This window comes from Centroberyx gerrardi, chromosome 12, assembly GCF_048128805.1.
Source record: "Centroberyx gerrardi isolate f3 chromosome 12, fCenGer3.hap1.cur.20231027, whole genome shotgun sequence".
Classification (NCBI taxonomy): Eukaryota; Metazoa; Chordata; class Actinopteri; order Beryciformes; family Berycidae; genus Centroberyx; species Centroberyx gerrardi.
In genome coordinates this window covers 17,647,015-17,661,188 of record NC_136008.1, presented here as the reverse complement: position 1 = coordinate 17,661,188, position 14,174 = coordinate 17,647,015, and the positions used below count along the sequence as shown (strand labels likewise).

The 14,174-nt window shown below is 41.8% G+C and overlaps 1 protein-coding gene across 3 annotated transcripts; it reads left to right on the top strand.

Moving 5' to 3' along the window:
* The first annotated feature begins 1,606 nt into the window (after positions 1–1,606).
* On the top strand, positions 1,607–13,890 carry tcea3 (transcription elongation factor A (SII), 3). Of its 3 annotated transcripts, XM_071901618.2 has the most exons (16): positions 1,607–1,803; positions 2,673–2,735; positions 2,986–3,091; positions 3,221–3,326; positions 7,814–7,879; positions 8,422–8,481; positions 8,657–8,728; positions 8,919–8,987; positions 9,089–9,151; positions 9,299–9,373; positions 10,299–10,459; positions 10,634–10,695; positions 10,891–11,040; positions 11,240–11,386; positions 13,240–13,311; positions 13,453–13,890. In XM_071901618.2, exons 1-16 carry the CDS (start codon positions 1,735–1,737, stop codon positions 13,459–13,461), a joined length of 1,350 nt encoding a protein of 449 aa, XP_071757719.1. In that variant the 5' UTR covers positions 1,607–1,734; the 3' UTR covers positions 13,462–13,890. The 3 variants fall into 3 exon arrangements, with proteins under 3 accessions (XP_071757719.1, XP_071757722.1, XP_071757724.1); XM_071901621.2 differs by lacking the exon at positions 7,814–7,879; XM_071901623.2 differs by lacking the exons at positions 7,814–7,879; positions 8,422–8,481; positions 8,657–8,728 and having other exon boundaries at positions 1,609–1,803.
* Positions 13,891–14,174: the final 284 nt, after the last annotated feature.

Here is a 14,174-nt window from a genome sequence, read left to right as displayed (position 1 = left end):
GACAAAAATTTCCAAGCCAATTAAAGCCTCAAAGCCCCATCCTATGGATATTTTATCTAACTTCAGTAAACCACTGCTCCAATCTAACATCTTACATGGCTTCCCTTCCCACAGCTGCAGAGACACTCGGCAGTGGGACGTTTCTAGGATCTGAACTGCAGTGTGGGGCTCAGTTCCCGCTGGACTGGGGGAGTAGACCTTCAGGTTCTGGGAGCATGCTTTCCCTGGAAGAAATTTCCTATAAAAACAGTCTGTAAATGATTGCTTCCAAGAAGCTGTCAAGAGGGCGATATAAACAAACTTTACAAGGATACAAAGGACCTTGCAGAAAGCACTTGCTAGAGTAATCTGGAGTAATTTCATTCTCTGAATATTTGTATGACTGACCTCAGCTCACACCACAAACTCACTGTAGACACTATGAAATTCAAAAGAAAACTGTGCACAACACAGGCCCGTGCGGGTATAGGCTCAGGCCATTTAAAAACAGCTTTATTCATTCCAGTCAATATTAGGATAATTCAATATCACTTCAAACACTCACGTCTCTGCAGCCAAAGCAACATTCACACTTTTACTCTCCAGTGTGCCTGAAGCATTTGGGACACCTAGAAAGATATTCCTCTGATATACAAAAACATCTGAAAATATGTTATCTAAAAGGTTTAATGAGCATATCCTGAACTGATTCCTTGAACTTAAACTTGGTTAATTCTCCACTTGACTTTAAAGGCTCCAAAGAGCCTGTCTGCCACATTACAGCAACTAATGCAATTTTTCAATAATTGGTAAATGTGTATGTGGTTTACCCCAGAAATACAGTATTGTGCGCCAGAGGAGGCCCTGAAACAACATATGGTTAGGGAAAGGTTAGTGGAAAAAATAGGTGGGAAATCCGCAATAGCGATTTATATACAAAGATTAGATTATATATTTACTTATGGCTCTAGCTTTACGTAACAGCATCCTCTGGTGGTAGTGAGGTGTAAACACAGATCCAGGAACAGATCGTCCCGTTAACATTATCTTATAAGCAAAACGAAAATTGAAACTAATTTTACTCCCCGCATCTTGAATGGAAACAGTTGGACCTCTAGGATCTTTGCCATAAGTTCGCTCTGGGATAAAATACGTGTTGAAGTTGCGGGTGAAGTGAAGTAAAACCCTTAAGCTCGCGAGCCATGTAAACTGTGACCCAGTGTCGGGCTGCTCTTTGGCACAGCAGCAGCAGCTGTGCGCGTGGTGCTGGTGTGCAAACAACCTGAGTGCACACTGCGTCCTGCCTTCAGTTTAGACAGATTAATCATTACACATTGACCCAGTTTTGAGCGGCTAATCGACATCTTCTAAAACATACACCACTGTCTATATTTTATACAGACGAGGTGCAAAATGTAAGACGGAAAAGCTGAATCAACTCGATCGCTCGAATGGCGGAAATCACCAAATGAAAACTACTTAAAACCTGATGACAAACCGCAGGACTCTCACATGAATTACCTTCCAAATGCGATATCTGTGTTGCCCCTGTGTGTCTAGGTCTACTACAGCATGCAGCCTATATTTAGTTGTTGTCATGTGTCGTGGTGGTCAGCTGGCCTCCGTCTCAGGACACGCCTCTTGCGCCGTGCGTAAAGCCCGATCTGCAAGGGATCAAAACTTCTTTCATTTCTCCGTTTTTGAATTATATATATTTCGCATTATAAATTCGCGTGCAGTCGAGTAAATGCAGCGATGACGCGAGAGGAAGATCTTATCCGGATCGCAAAAAAACTGGACAAGATGGTGTCTAGAAATAACACGGTGAGACTATTTTGACACCCACAGGTGGCATGTTTTTCTGCCACCTCGTGTTGTTAGTAGGCCTGTGAATGCTTCTTCAAAAACCGACAGTCCAGTTTTGTTTTTCCCAGGTTTATGCTGTGGAGAGTTGGAGTTCGTTGACTTACAAGTATATTTAGAAAGCCTCCATTGTAACATGAACAGTTGGCCGTACTGTAACAAATGTTGAACAGGTGTTTGGCACAGGGTTTTGCTTGCAGGACATATCGGTCCCCATGAGCAGCAAAGCATTTAATGTGGGCCAAGTTTTGCTAACTTTTTTGCCAACTTTTTGCTAGTCCTTTCATGGTTTTCATATGAAACAGTCACTCCGTGTATACAACCGAAAGTAAACAACGCGGCCTGGGCAAGGTCGCGCGCCAGTGTGTGCAAACTAAGCCGTGAGCAGAAAGTAGGCCGTGGTTTTAGGCGGTCTTGCACAGTTTTGCAGAGTTGTAAACAGTGATGTAGTAGTAAGAGCTGAGTAAACTATGACCACAGTCTGCGAAACTGTCAGCAGTGTTTATAAACAAAAATCTGTTATATTTTCAGAAAAGTGTAGCCTAAGTAACTTCAGTTTGATGTCACTTATTATGATGTATATTATGAATTCATGCCAGAAATATTAATGTCTTGGTAAACAGGTGGTAAACCATATTCTGCAAATACAAAAGTAGGTCAACTGTTGGCAGGTTGGTGGTTCTGAAACCCCATTCTGACTCAGCCCCTTTTCAATTTCTCCGCCTTTATTTTACACTGTTATTACACATTTCTAAATGTATGTTATTGGTAGATTCAACATAGAAGATAGAAGGTCTAATTGAAACCGGCTATGTGTTTTGTGTGTGCAGGAGGGCGCCATGGACCTGCTGAAGGAACTGAAGAATTTCAACATGACACTCAAACTTCTTCAGGTAGGCTCTAGTCTGCAGGATGTACACACACAGGCAAATATACTTGACATGATTGCTTTATATTTAGGTTACAATACAACTTTACTATACCCATTCAAATTACATAATCATAATGACAAATGCAGTGCCAGTAAAAACAAAAAAAGACCCATCAATGTATTGCCACATCAGGGCATCAATAAACAGATGAATGAGATGGTTATTGATGATCTAAACTCATGCACAATTCATTTTTTGTTTTTGTTTTCAGGAAACGAGGATTGGCATGTCTGTGAATGGTATCAGGAAGCATTGCACAGATGAGGAAGTCATCGCCTTAGCAAAAGTCCTCATTAAAGACTGGAAAAGACTTCTGGGTACGTGACTTTGTAGACAGATACACGATTTACTGTGCAAGTCAACAGCTGTTTGTACTCGAGCAATAAAACTCCTCATCGAATTGAATGATTACTGATATTGCTGATATTGACTCCCCCCCCCCACAGACTCTGGCCATACTCAGAGTGAGAAACTGACTGAAATGAAGAACGGTTTTGACTCCGGCAAAACAGCAGCGTCTCCAAACCACTCGCCCTCTGAGACACAAAGCAGGTTAGTGCTTTTCCAGTTGCTGAACAGAAACAGGCAGAGATAACATGCCGGTTCACACACAAGTGCGCACATTACAATACAATTGTGGCCCTTATCCTAGAGAACCAGCAGCTACAACGCCTACCCAGCGTCAGACCATTGAGATTACACCAGAAATTTACATCGACTTACAATGGAGACATAGGCGTTAAGTGTAATGTTGGTGTAATGTCTTTCATTTAGGTGTGGTGCACATGTCATTGTCACATAGTGTTATCTTTGAGTGTAGATGACGCTTGTGCCACACCTACGCCACACATGTTCATACCGTTTATGAATCAGAGCATATTGCCACTTTGATAGTTATCTCCTTAGAAACTTCTGCACGTGTAAATACCTGCTTTGAAAAATGGCCTGACCCCAAGCTCAAGCACAGAATTGTCAAATAGACTCAAGAATGGATCACAAAGCTTGCCGAGACCCTAAGTAAAGTGTCAGATGTCCTAATTTGATCACAATAATACGGCATGGAACAATAATACTGCATGGAAGTTATATCAGCTTATCCAGCAGTGTGCTCAAATGTTTGTTTAAACCCAATGTAGAGCTGTTTGTTTTGTTTCATCCCTGTGGTAATTATGCAGACAGATTCATGTATTTATAAGGCTTTGTTTTTTTTAATCCCCACTTTTGTCCACTTGAGGGAAGCCTAAGCTGTAGAGCGATTTATTACCACTTGAAATGCTGGTCTTTTTCCATCTAACTAGCATTTCAGTATCAGTTCAAAAACATTCTGATCATCTTCCAAGACCCTAGGGACAATTTTTCAATCCACTGACCCATGTAATTCTGACAGGCAGTGTTGGGGATATCCCCTCGCAGCCTGCTGCTCCACCAGGGGGAAAGGCAGTCGGGCAAAAAATCACCATCGCCTCACGGCAAATACGAAATAAATCATCCCCAAAGTGCTTTGCCTTCTCAAAAACATGAAGCACTAAATGCCAGGAATAGGCCTACCTCTCTTAAAGGATAAGGCTGGTGTTTTTTAATGCATTGCTTACCGTCAACAAATCCTATGAAAATAACAAAATCAACAATGCGTTTGCTCTACTCCCGTTACTTTCTGACTTCCCACGTACCGTTTTTAGCCGTCAACCCGGAAGTCATTGGCTCCAATTGTAAGCTAAAAACCTTGAAATACAGCTCACAAAGACATAGTTTCAATTTTAAAAATCGCTAACTGTTACCACGAAAAGTCAGGCTGTTGTAATTATTACCAAATCAAATTCAAATGGGAACAAATTCTTCATTTCGCCGGGGACTATTTTCGGTGCTACGGAACTACTTTCCTGAGATCGCAAATGTGTTTACAGCCGGCTTATTAAGTTGTTTGAGGAAAAAGTCGGCCGGCCCGGTGCATCGTGATGATGAAATATGTTGCCCAGAGCAACGGCAAGGCTCTGTGACGTGTTTTTAATCGTTTTTTAATACAATGGAGTTCTATGGCTGCTGGGACATGGCTTCATTGGGCACCGGCTACATGGACGAGACTTGTTGGCAAAACAAAATTATTTTCATAGGATTTGTTGACGGTAAGCAATGCATTAAAAAAACACCAGCCTTATCCTTTAAGTGTGTCCAGAGACAGACGAGAAACTCAGCACCATGGACAGACCTTTATGATGAGAATACGCAGAGAATGAAAATAGACCTTCTGTCTAGCCTATTAGCCTATAATTTCCTAGATGCTCCTACAATAAAATAGCTTATTTTATGTCAAATTGGCAAATAAGAGCCTGATAAATGTATGAAGCTTCTGTGAATTGTTCTACATTGCGTTTGCACTTGCTTAGATAATATTGCGATCAAATTCAGACATCTGAAACTTACTTTAAGGTCTTGGCAAACTTGGTGAACCATTCCTCTGTATTTGACAGTTCTGTTATTGAGGCTGGGATTTGACTATTGCAGATGAAAGACGTTTCTAAGGAGATGACTATCAAAGTGGAGACAACTGTAGTGTAGATGCTCCAGGTAGGCGTCGTAGGTGCTGTTTGTCTGGGATAATGGCCACAATTGTATTTCATACAAATGTAGAACACACCCACACACACATGCACACATACACAATCTCTCTCTCTCTCCCTCTGTCTCTCTCACTCTCTCTGGAATGATTAATGATTAATGTTGCACTGCCAAAACTGCAAGTCTCCTCTAAGCTGCAAGACGTACCTGTTGTAAGTGAAGCTGGTGAATGTTTTACGGGGCTTGCATGCAAGCAAAAATGAGACTTGCTTTCTTCTGTTAGTCACAGGAGACTGGATGTCAAACTGAAACATGACTCAGATCCTGAAAAGAAACACTCTGATAAAAACAGAAAAGAAAAACATAACGAGGAGCACAAAAACAAAAATAGACACGCAGAAGACCCCAGAGATGAAATGCACCCTGAGGAACCCCAAAATGAGAAACATCCACAAGAAATCAGAAAAGAGAGGCACTCGGAAGAACACAAAAAACAAAAAGTTGCGGAGGAGCCCAAGCAGGAAATGGATCACAAAAAAGAAAGGCGCACACAAGACCCGCAAAGTGAAAAACACAAGCAAGAGCCGAGAAAAGAGAGACCATCAGAGGAACCCAAAAAGATGAGACACGTGGAAGAGCTCAAGAAGGAGAAGCATCCCGAAGACCCCAAAAAGCACACCTACGCAGACGACATCAAAAGGGACAGACATGCAGACGACATCAAAAGGGAAAAACACACTGAAGAGAGCAGGAATGAAAGGCCGACACACACGCCCCAACGAGAGAGACCGCCGCATGAACCCCAGAGAGAGAAACCTGGTGACAGTCACAAACCGCTGTTTGAAAGGTGAGAGGGAGTTCATCGTTATTCCCGATGAATAAGACCCAGCAGGACCTTGGATTCAGAGCTGTTGAATTCTTCCTTTTAGGAGAGGAGTCCTGGACAGCAGCGTTCTCTATCCCAACCGCTTCCCCTCCCCTCCTCGACCCGCTCGCCCCCCTCCGCCTGCCAAACGTCCCTCTGTGGACCAGAAAAAAGACAGGTCAGGACGCCTGCGCGCCTGCGGTGAAGAGTCCATGCGTAGATTGTCGGGACGGGACGATATATCGAAATTCAATACATCGCAATACAAAAATGTGACAATACGTATCGTGGGGCAGAAAAATGAATCGCGATATTAGCTAAATTTTATTCTGCTGTAGTAATCACATATGAGACGGCTTGCCCATCACAATTTCACAAACTCTCCATTGAAATTATACTATTTGCACTTTGTAATGACATTTTTAAATTGTAGTTTACATTCTAGCAAGACAATGCCATCGCTAGAAAGATTTGTGGCTCAGAAATAAACATAATTCTGCACAGTCAGACTTTGTTGTCACTGAACTTTTATTTATTACATCGTATCGTGGTTGTATTGACTCGTGAACCCCATATCGCGTATCGAATCGTAGCGTGAGATAAGCAGATCGTCCTGTCCCTAGTAGATTGAATTGTTCCTGTTGATAACACACTGCATGAATCCATAGAACAGTTTCTGAATGACTCATATTCACGTGTTCCTACAGTTTTGTAACCGGACACACGGCCTAACGGGAAGCGCTGCTGTGCATGGTGCATGATGTGAAGGGTCAGTCAGGTGTGTCTCTATTAAAAAAAGATTCGGTCTGTCTGAGTGGTATTAGCTGGAGCGGCATGCTGGGGAGTGGAGTGTGTGTGTGTGTGTGTGACAGGCGCAGCGCTGATCTGTGGTGTTGTGACATTTGTTCAGGAAGGACGGTAAAGACTCCTCTTCCTCTCGCCCTCCTCCTCCTCCTCGTCCACACGCTCCTCGGCCCGCCTCTCCTCCGGCTAGGCGCCCCTCACTGGAAGTAAAGAAAGAGAGGTCAGGCACGCTTTCTTCACATGCATTGACGTTTGTGTGTAACGGCTGAGTGAGTTACTTACTTTCACTGTGCAGAGAATGGTGCTGAAAGTGTGACTTTTGAGAGCATTTCAAAGGATGTTGATTTTCTATTCAGGAAAGTTCCACCTGACCCAAACGCTCCAATTGCTCCGCTTCCTCTTCATCTGCACCCTCCTCCACCAAGGTCAGGGTCTGCATGTCCTCTTGCATTATTGCCCATCTATTTGCTGCTGTGACTCATCACCACCAGGAGGTGATTCCACTGATACACAATACAAGGTGTTTTTTTCATTTAGAAAAGAGCCTGCAGACCCCAACGCTCCTCTTCCTCCGCTTCCTCTTCACCTTCACCCCCCTCCTGCTCTGAAGCGTCCCTCAGTGGATGGGAAGAAGGAGAGGTCTGGATCAGATGTGTTGTCATTACACAGGCTGCATGATAGTTATGTGGTCACTGGAAGAGTCTGGGAAGACCATTTTGAGAGATAAGCTGTAATTTCTCTTGGGAGTGTTCTCACTGTTCCCAAATCCTGTGCTGTTTTCTGTCCTGAATTCTTGTGTTGTTTGCCACCTCAGAAAGGAGTCATCGGACTCTAAACCCCCTTCACTGAAGAAGACATCAGAGCATGTGAAGAAAGACAGGTCTGGGATCTGGGAATTATCCTGACTCTCATTCATCCTTGGAAAATAACATTTCCATTGCCTGCTAATTTGCTCTCTGGAGGAACTGTGAACTAAAAGCTGTGAACTAAAGAGTGTGAAATCAGTGTTTTTGGATTGGTTTATACTAAGGATAGTGGAAAAAATTGATACCGTATAACACTACAGTACTTATGCCCAGTGCTGCATGTGCTGACAAGTACTGTATCTATTTTTTTTACTTTTCATATGTCAAACTTGGCTACAAAGGAAAGACCACACAATAAGATTTGGAACAGCAAAGACAAGGTCAAACAAAGGAATGTTTAATAGTCAGAAAAGTCCTGACTTTCTATTTGTTGCTTTTTATTACAGTTAAGTTAATAATAAATCTCATTGTAGAATCAAATTACAAATATTTGCTAGATATTGAGAATCACAGTTCAAGTATCATGTGATATTATCGGGACCCTCTTGTGATTCACACCCCTAGTTGATACTGGAATAGTTTTGTTGGTGGTACCAAGACTGTTTTCTTTTTGCAGGAAAGACTCATCGGATAGCAAAGTGCCTAAAAAACCCTCAGTGGAGGCCAAGAAAGAAAGGTTGGCTAGTCAAGAGTGTGACAATGCCTGCTGAGCTATAGGTGTGATGCATGGTGGCTGTGTGGTTGGACTAAAGCTTCTTCACAGAGACATTTTACTTTCACTTTCACTTCTACTTTGTTATGTGGGCCATGGCTGGATTTTTCCAGACTCATGCAAATGTTTCCTCTTCCAGGAAAGATTCATCTGACTCTAAACCGCCACCTCACAAAAAGCCCAGTTTGGATGTCAAGAAAGACAAAAACAGGTGTGCAGGAGCAGGGAGATGAAGCACTAAAAGTGTTTTACCAGTTGTAACTCAGTGGCAGTAAAAATAAGCTGCACTGAATATAGCACTATGATTTACACTCTAACATCTAAACTACACCTGTGTAATTTCGTATCTTTAAAAAAAAAGGTGTCACAGTGTTTCAAGGGTGGTTTCTCTTTTGTTGTAGGAAGGACTCCTGTGACTCCAAGCCGGGCCATCCTGTGAAACGGCAGTCAACTGATTCCAAATCTGACAGGTAGGGCTGATATGCACCACTTTCATTCTCATTCATAGTTAAAAAAAATAAACAAACATTGTCAATAAAACAATAGACTAAAACAGAGTCAAATTATTCAGGAGGGAGTCCACAGACTCCAAGAAAGGCAGCTCACCACCAGCAAAGAAGCTTACAGGTGAAAGGTAAGTGCCGATTCACTTTTCTCACCCAACTACTGATTGTGTGAAAAAAGGTTTTAGTAATAGATTCACAATCTAGCCCTCACTTGTTGAGTATGATTCTGTTTCTGTGGAAAGCATGAAGATGGTGATACTGACTTTATATTCCAGGAGAGAGTCTCACGGCTCCAAGTCTTCTCACCTGGCCCCCCTGCAGAGGAAGCCCTCAACTGACAGCATTGAAAGGTATTTTAATGTAAAAACGATCCAATTTTCCAGTCAGTATAGATTCATCATAAATTGTACTGATGATCCTCTTAATTTCAGTCTAAATGGGGTGCCCTTACGTTTTGGTGAGGAGGGCCATGGGCCAAAATGTAGGCTAATAAATGAAAAAATTGAATTCAAATTGAATAGTCAAAATTAAGGCTTTTTAGTCACATTGATGCAAGTTAACATGCTCCCCAAAACAGTTTGATCTGGATTGTGCAAGAGCTAATAGCTGAAGAAAATTACACCAAATTTCACTAATAGGCCTGATCAGTATTTTAAAAAGGAAAATAATCACAACCTTAGCTGACCATATTTGAGCCCAGTTCTTGTGAAGGAAAACAAGCATATCTACATGTTGTGGGCCAAGGCGCATACAGAGTGTGGTAACACTTACCCCGCTGTGGAAAACACTCTCAGTGGGCACGGTGGTGGCAGGAATGGCAAGATACTATTTGGCAAAAACACAAAGTTTATTGAAATGTTACTGTTGGAGAGGATTGTGGTCAGGTGGGATACGCGTCTCATTTATGTAAAGTTCTGTCTCGGTTTGCTCTGCATCTATAGCACAGTCTTCCTCCTCAAAAAGAGCGTTAGTCACTATGGTGCTTTCAAGGTTCGCCATCATTCATGCCAGCTTCCAGGGTCTCCTCAGCAGCTTCTCCAAGTCAATGACCCTGTCATCTAAAATGAGTTTCTACCCAACTGACCACACTACCCACACCACTGGTCATAATTATTTTAAAAAGGGACCATTGACCAGGAACTAGGAAGGATGTTTTATTTGACTGAAGTAAATAAAGAATTTCAGTAACCTCCATTTTCATAAGTATTCGATTTCTGCTACCCATCCCTAATTATGGGAGTTTAGCAAAGAATCATGTTGTTTCCTTCTCTGCAGAAGGGGCAAAACCGATGCCCCTAAGACGCCCACCACCCCGACCAGCCCCATGTCGCCCAGCTTCAGCTCTGCCGGCGGGCCGCTGTCCCCTCGCCTCGCCACAGGAGACTCCGTCAGAGACAAGTGCATCGAGATGCTGACTGCTGCCCTGCGCACTGACAGTGAGGCAGAGATTACTATATCAGCAGAGTGGCACTGACAGTAATATACACTATAGCAGCCAATGTCTCATAGACAAACTGCATAGTGTAAGTCATTAGCACTGCACTTCATAAGGAACACACAAATACAAATATCACTGCAGATGAACATGAATTGTTTCTTTCTCTTCATAGATGACTACAAAGACTTCGGAGCTAACTGTGACGGCATGGCAGCAGAGATCGAGGATCATATCCTTCAATTTAGTCAATAATTTGCTGTTATGGCTGGCTTGATTTTGTTGCATAGGCCTAATGGCACTAATCATTCATCATTCCTTCACTGATGGGCCTAATGGAAAACATCCCATTTGATATGATTACTGTGGTTGGATCTGTGTTCTCAGTCACAGTGGAATTGATGCTCCCTTGACTCTGCGGTCGCACATATCTACCAGGAGTCAAAGGCCACTGATATGAAATATAAGAACAGGGTGCGAAGCCGCATCAGCAACTTGAAGGACCCCAAGAACCCCGGGCTTCGCAGAAACGTCCTCGCAGGAGCCATTGACTTGCATCGCATTGCCACCATGACTGCTGAGGTACAGCAGGCCGCAGAACTAACTCCTTACATATTACTGTTTGTGTGAAGGGTTCCTCTGCTACTTGGTGCTCTATCTGCCTTTCACATCTGCCGTTTTCTCACTCTGCCTCTCACACACACCTCCTCCGTTCCCACTCCCTCTGCTCCCCTCTCGCTTCACATCGTCCCTCCCCCTCCCTCCATCTCCTCCTGTGTAGGAAATGGCCAGTGATGAGCTGAAACAGCTGAGGAACGTTCTGACCCAGGAGGCCATTAGGGAGCATCAGATGGCCAAAACCGGTGGCACCACCACCGACCTGCTGCAGTGCGGCAAGTGCAGGAAGAAGAACTGCACCTACAATCAGGTAAACAGACAGGCACATACAATCATACTGTACAGGTACACACACACACACACACACACACACACACACACACGTACACACAAACGTGCACCAAAAGGCTGCTGGAATGCTCCATGTCTTGCTTTACTTCAGCCATGGTAGCTCTGATAGGAATTCCAAAGAGAGACAGAGAGAGACAGATCCAGACAGTGTGTGTGTGTGTAGGCGTATGTTTGTACTTCTGAATGTCCATGTCAGTTTTCACTTTCAAATTTCACTCTCTACAGGCTTCTCTGCATCTTGTAACTGAGTTTTGGCAATGCAAAATTATTCATTAGAGAGAGAAAGTGTCAAATCTTATTTAGGCCATTGCATGAATTTGGGCATTGCAATGGGATTTGACACATTATGATAGTCCAAAACAAATGATCAGCTGGATAGCTAATGATCTCGTTCTCATAACTCCATTTTGTCCCTGGTTTGTCACAAAGTGCTTTACAGAAAATAAATGACAATCCAGATCACAAGAACAGATTTTGTACAGTCCCAAGATACATTTGTGGCAATGACGTTTAGTTCATTCTGAATGCGAGAAGAGGATTGTGGGTGTGAAAATTCATAAAAGTGTGAAGATTCATTAAAGTTACATTTTCACAATGTTCACAACTTCTAATTCATTCAACTAATTCATTTCATTAGTCAGATACTGCTCAATTAAGGATTTGCAGAGAATGATTTCCTCAAGCGCTGTGAACTGTGATGAAGTCTGATAGCTCACAGGTATAAAGTGAGTGAAATGCCTCAATCCAGACTGACTGAACTGAATCTGAGGGTCATGGTGCCTTGGCAGTATTTTAATTACATGAGATGAGGATAAACTCTAATGATGCCCACGGCGAAATTTAGAAAAAACTGCAATTAAAAAAGAACACCAATGCTCTATAGATGTTTTAGTTTTAGTCAATGCTAATTAAATCATAATAATAATAAATTAATATTTCTTCATTGGATTGTTTGTCATTTGAAAATACAAATTACACATATTGTAATTAAATACATTTCTTGACACCAGTATTTAAAAAAATATTTTGATAATTTAATGAGCAACTCTTTGTCATTTATAACAGGATACATTTGAATGCATTTTTGCCCGAGTAAAAACAAGAGATTACACACATTACAAACAGAGAAATGGGACCAGAGCTTTTGTGTGTGTGTGTGTGTGTGTGTGTGTGTGTGTGTGTGTGTGTGTGTCTGGTAAGGCGGAAGTGAAGTTAGGTTATAAGCTGTACAAAATAATTATAGAATATACAATTATAGCTTATTCCAGAGGGAGGGGGCCCTGTAAGAGAAGGATTTGGAAGTCAGTAGCATGACTTTAAAATCACTATGCATTTAGAGAAGGCCAGTGAATAGAGACTTTGAGGCCGGAGTAATTCACTCATGTTTTCTGCTTTTGAGTGGTCAAGGAGAAAAGCCATGATCAATAGTACAGAAGATAACAGGAGCTGATGCAATACATCGACTAGAGCTTCTTACTGCTTGGTCTGAAGTCCAATGGGATGATGTCTTAGCTATTGTTTAAATTGAGAAAGTGTGCTGGGCTGCAGCGTTTCTAGCACTTTGGAGAGGAATGGAGGATTGGAAATTGGTCTGCAGTTTTTCAGATCTTCAAGGTTGAGGTTAAGTGTAAGAAAAACACTGATTCCACTTAGAGAGGAGTGATTACTCCTTAAGTAATTAGGAGTAATTGGTTTTGTTTCAGCGTTTTGCAGCAGCTCCCTAGATTGTACACCCCCACCTCCTCTTAGTCCTGTGCATCACAGCTCATTAAGCCTCCTGTGTGTGTGTGTGTGTGTGTGTGTGTGTTTTAGGTGCAGACCCGCAGCGCTGATGAGCCGATGACCACGTTTGTCCTGTGTAACGAGTGTGGAAACCGCTGGAAGGTGAGTCCTTTCCCTGCTCTTTATATGGTGTATTATGTTGTTGTACAGTGTATTTTTTTTTATAATACCCCTTGTACTTTTTGAGCCGAATACTTTTAGAAATACCTTTTTAAATTAACTTTTTTCCCCCCTAAATTTCAGTTCTGCTGATGCCTTCCAGCTCCAACAACAGTTTTGCTGAGCACACTGAACATGTTTTCTATGATGGAGGGAGGTTATAAAATATTGCAGCTAGTGATTTCACTAAATAGTAGTGTTCTTACAATGAATACTTGAAAATATAAGATTTGTAAGCATGTGCTTTTGATCGGAATTGATTCAGGTTTTGTATTACCAGGAGTTGAAGACTGTGCATGGATGTCAGTTTGATGATGAGTCATTAAATCAACTCAGTTGCTACACACAAGTAATGATTATGGTGCTGTCATGATGGAGAGGCTATCACAATCCAGTTAATATGTCATGTCATATTGCAGCTGTTCACTTGTATATATTTAATTCCACCAAAACTGCATAGAATAGATTAACAATATAAAGGCTTTCTAAACTGTCACATTTAATAAACTATTTTGACAATCAGCCTTTTTTTGTCTGTCAATTCGTAGAACGTCACATACATTTTACACAGTTACAATACAGTTCTGTTTATTTGTTTATTTGTTTATACTTATTAGGTTTCCCTTACAGTACTGTGCAATGTTTTATATACATTTTGTCTTAGATGTTTATTTATTTGTTTTCTGCATTAGTGTGTCAGTAGACTGCTCTTTATAGTAATTTTTTCATATTTAGAAACTTTTCTTTTCATTATTTTTGAAAGCATCTTCACTTTACAGATTTTTTTTTACATGTGCTTAGACTTT

Coding starts and splice junctions, on each gene's coding strand:
- tcea3 (XM_071901618.2), top strand. CDS start 1,735: ATGACGCGAGAGGAAGATCTTATCCGGATCGCAAAAAAACTGGACAAG. Junction 1,804..2,672: donor TGGTGTCTAGAAATAACACG/GTGAGACTATTT, acceptor TTGTGTGTGCAG/GAGGGCGCCATGGACCTGCT. Junction 10,460..10,633: donor TGCTGCCCTGCGCACTGACA/GTGAGGCAGAGA, acceptor TTCTCTTCATAG/ATGACTACAAAGACTTCGGA.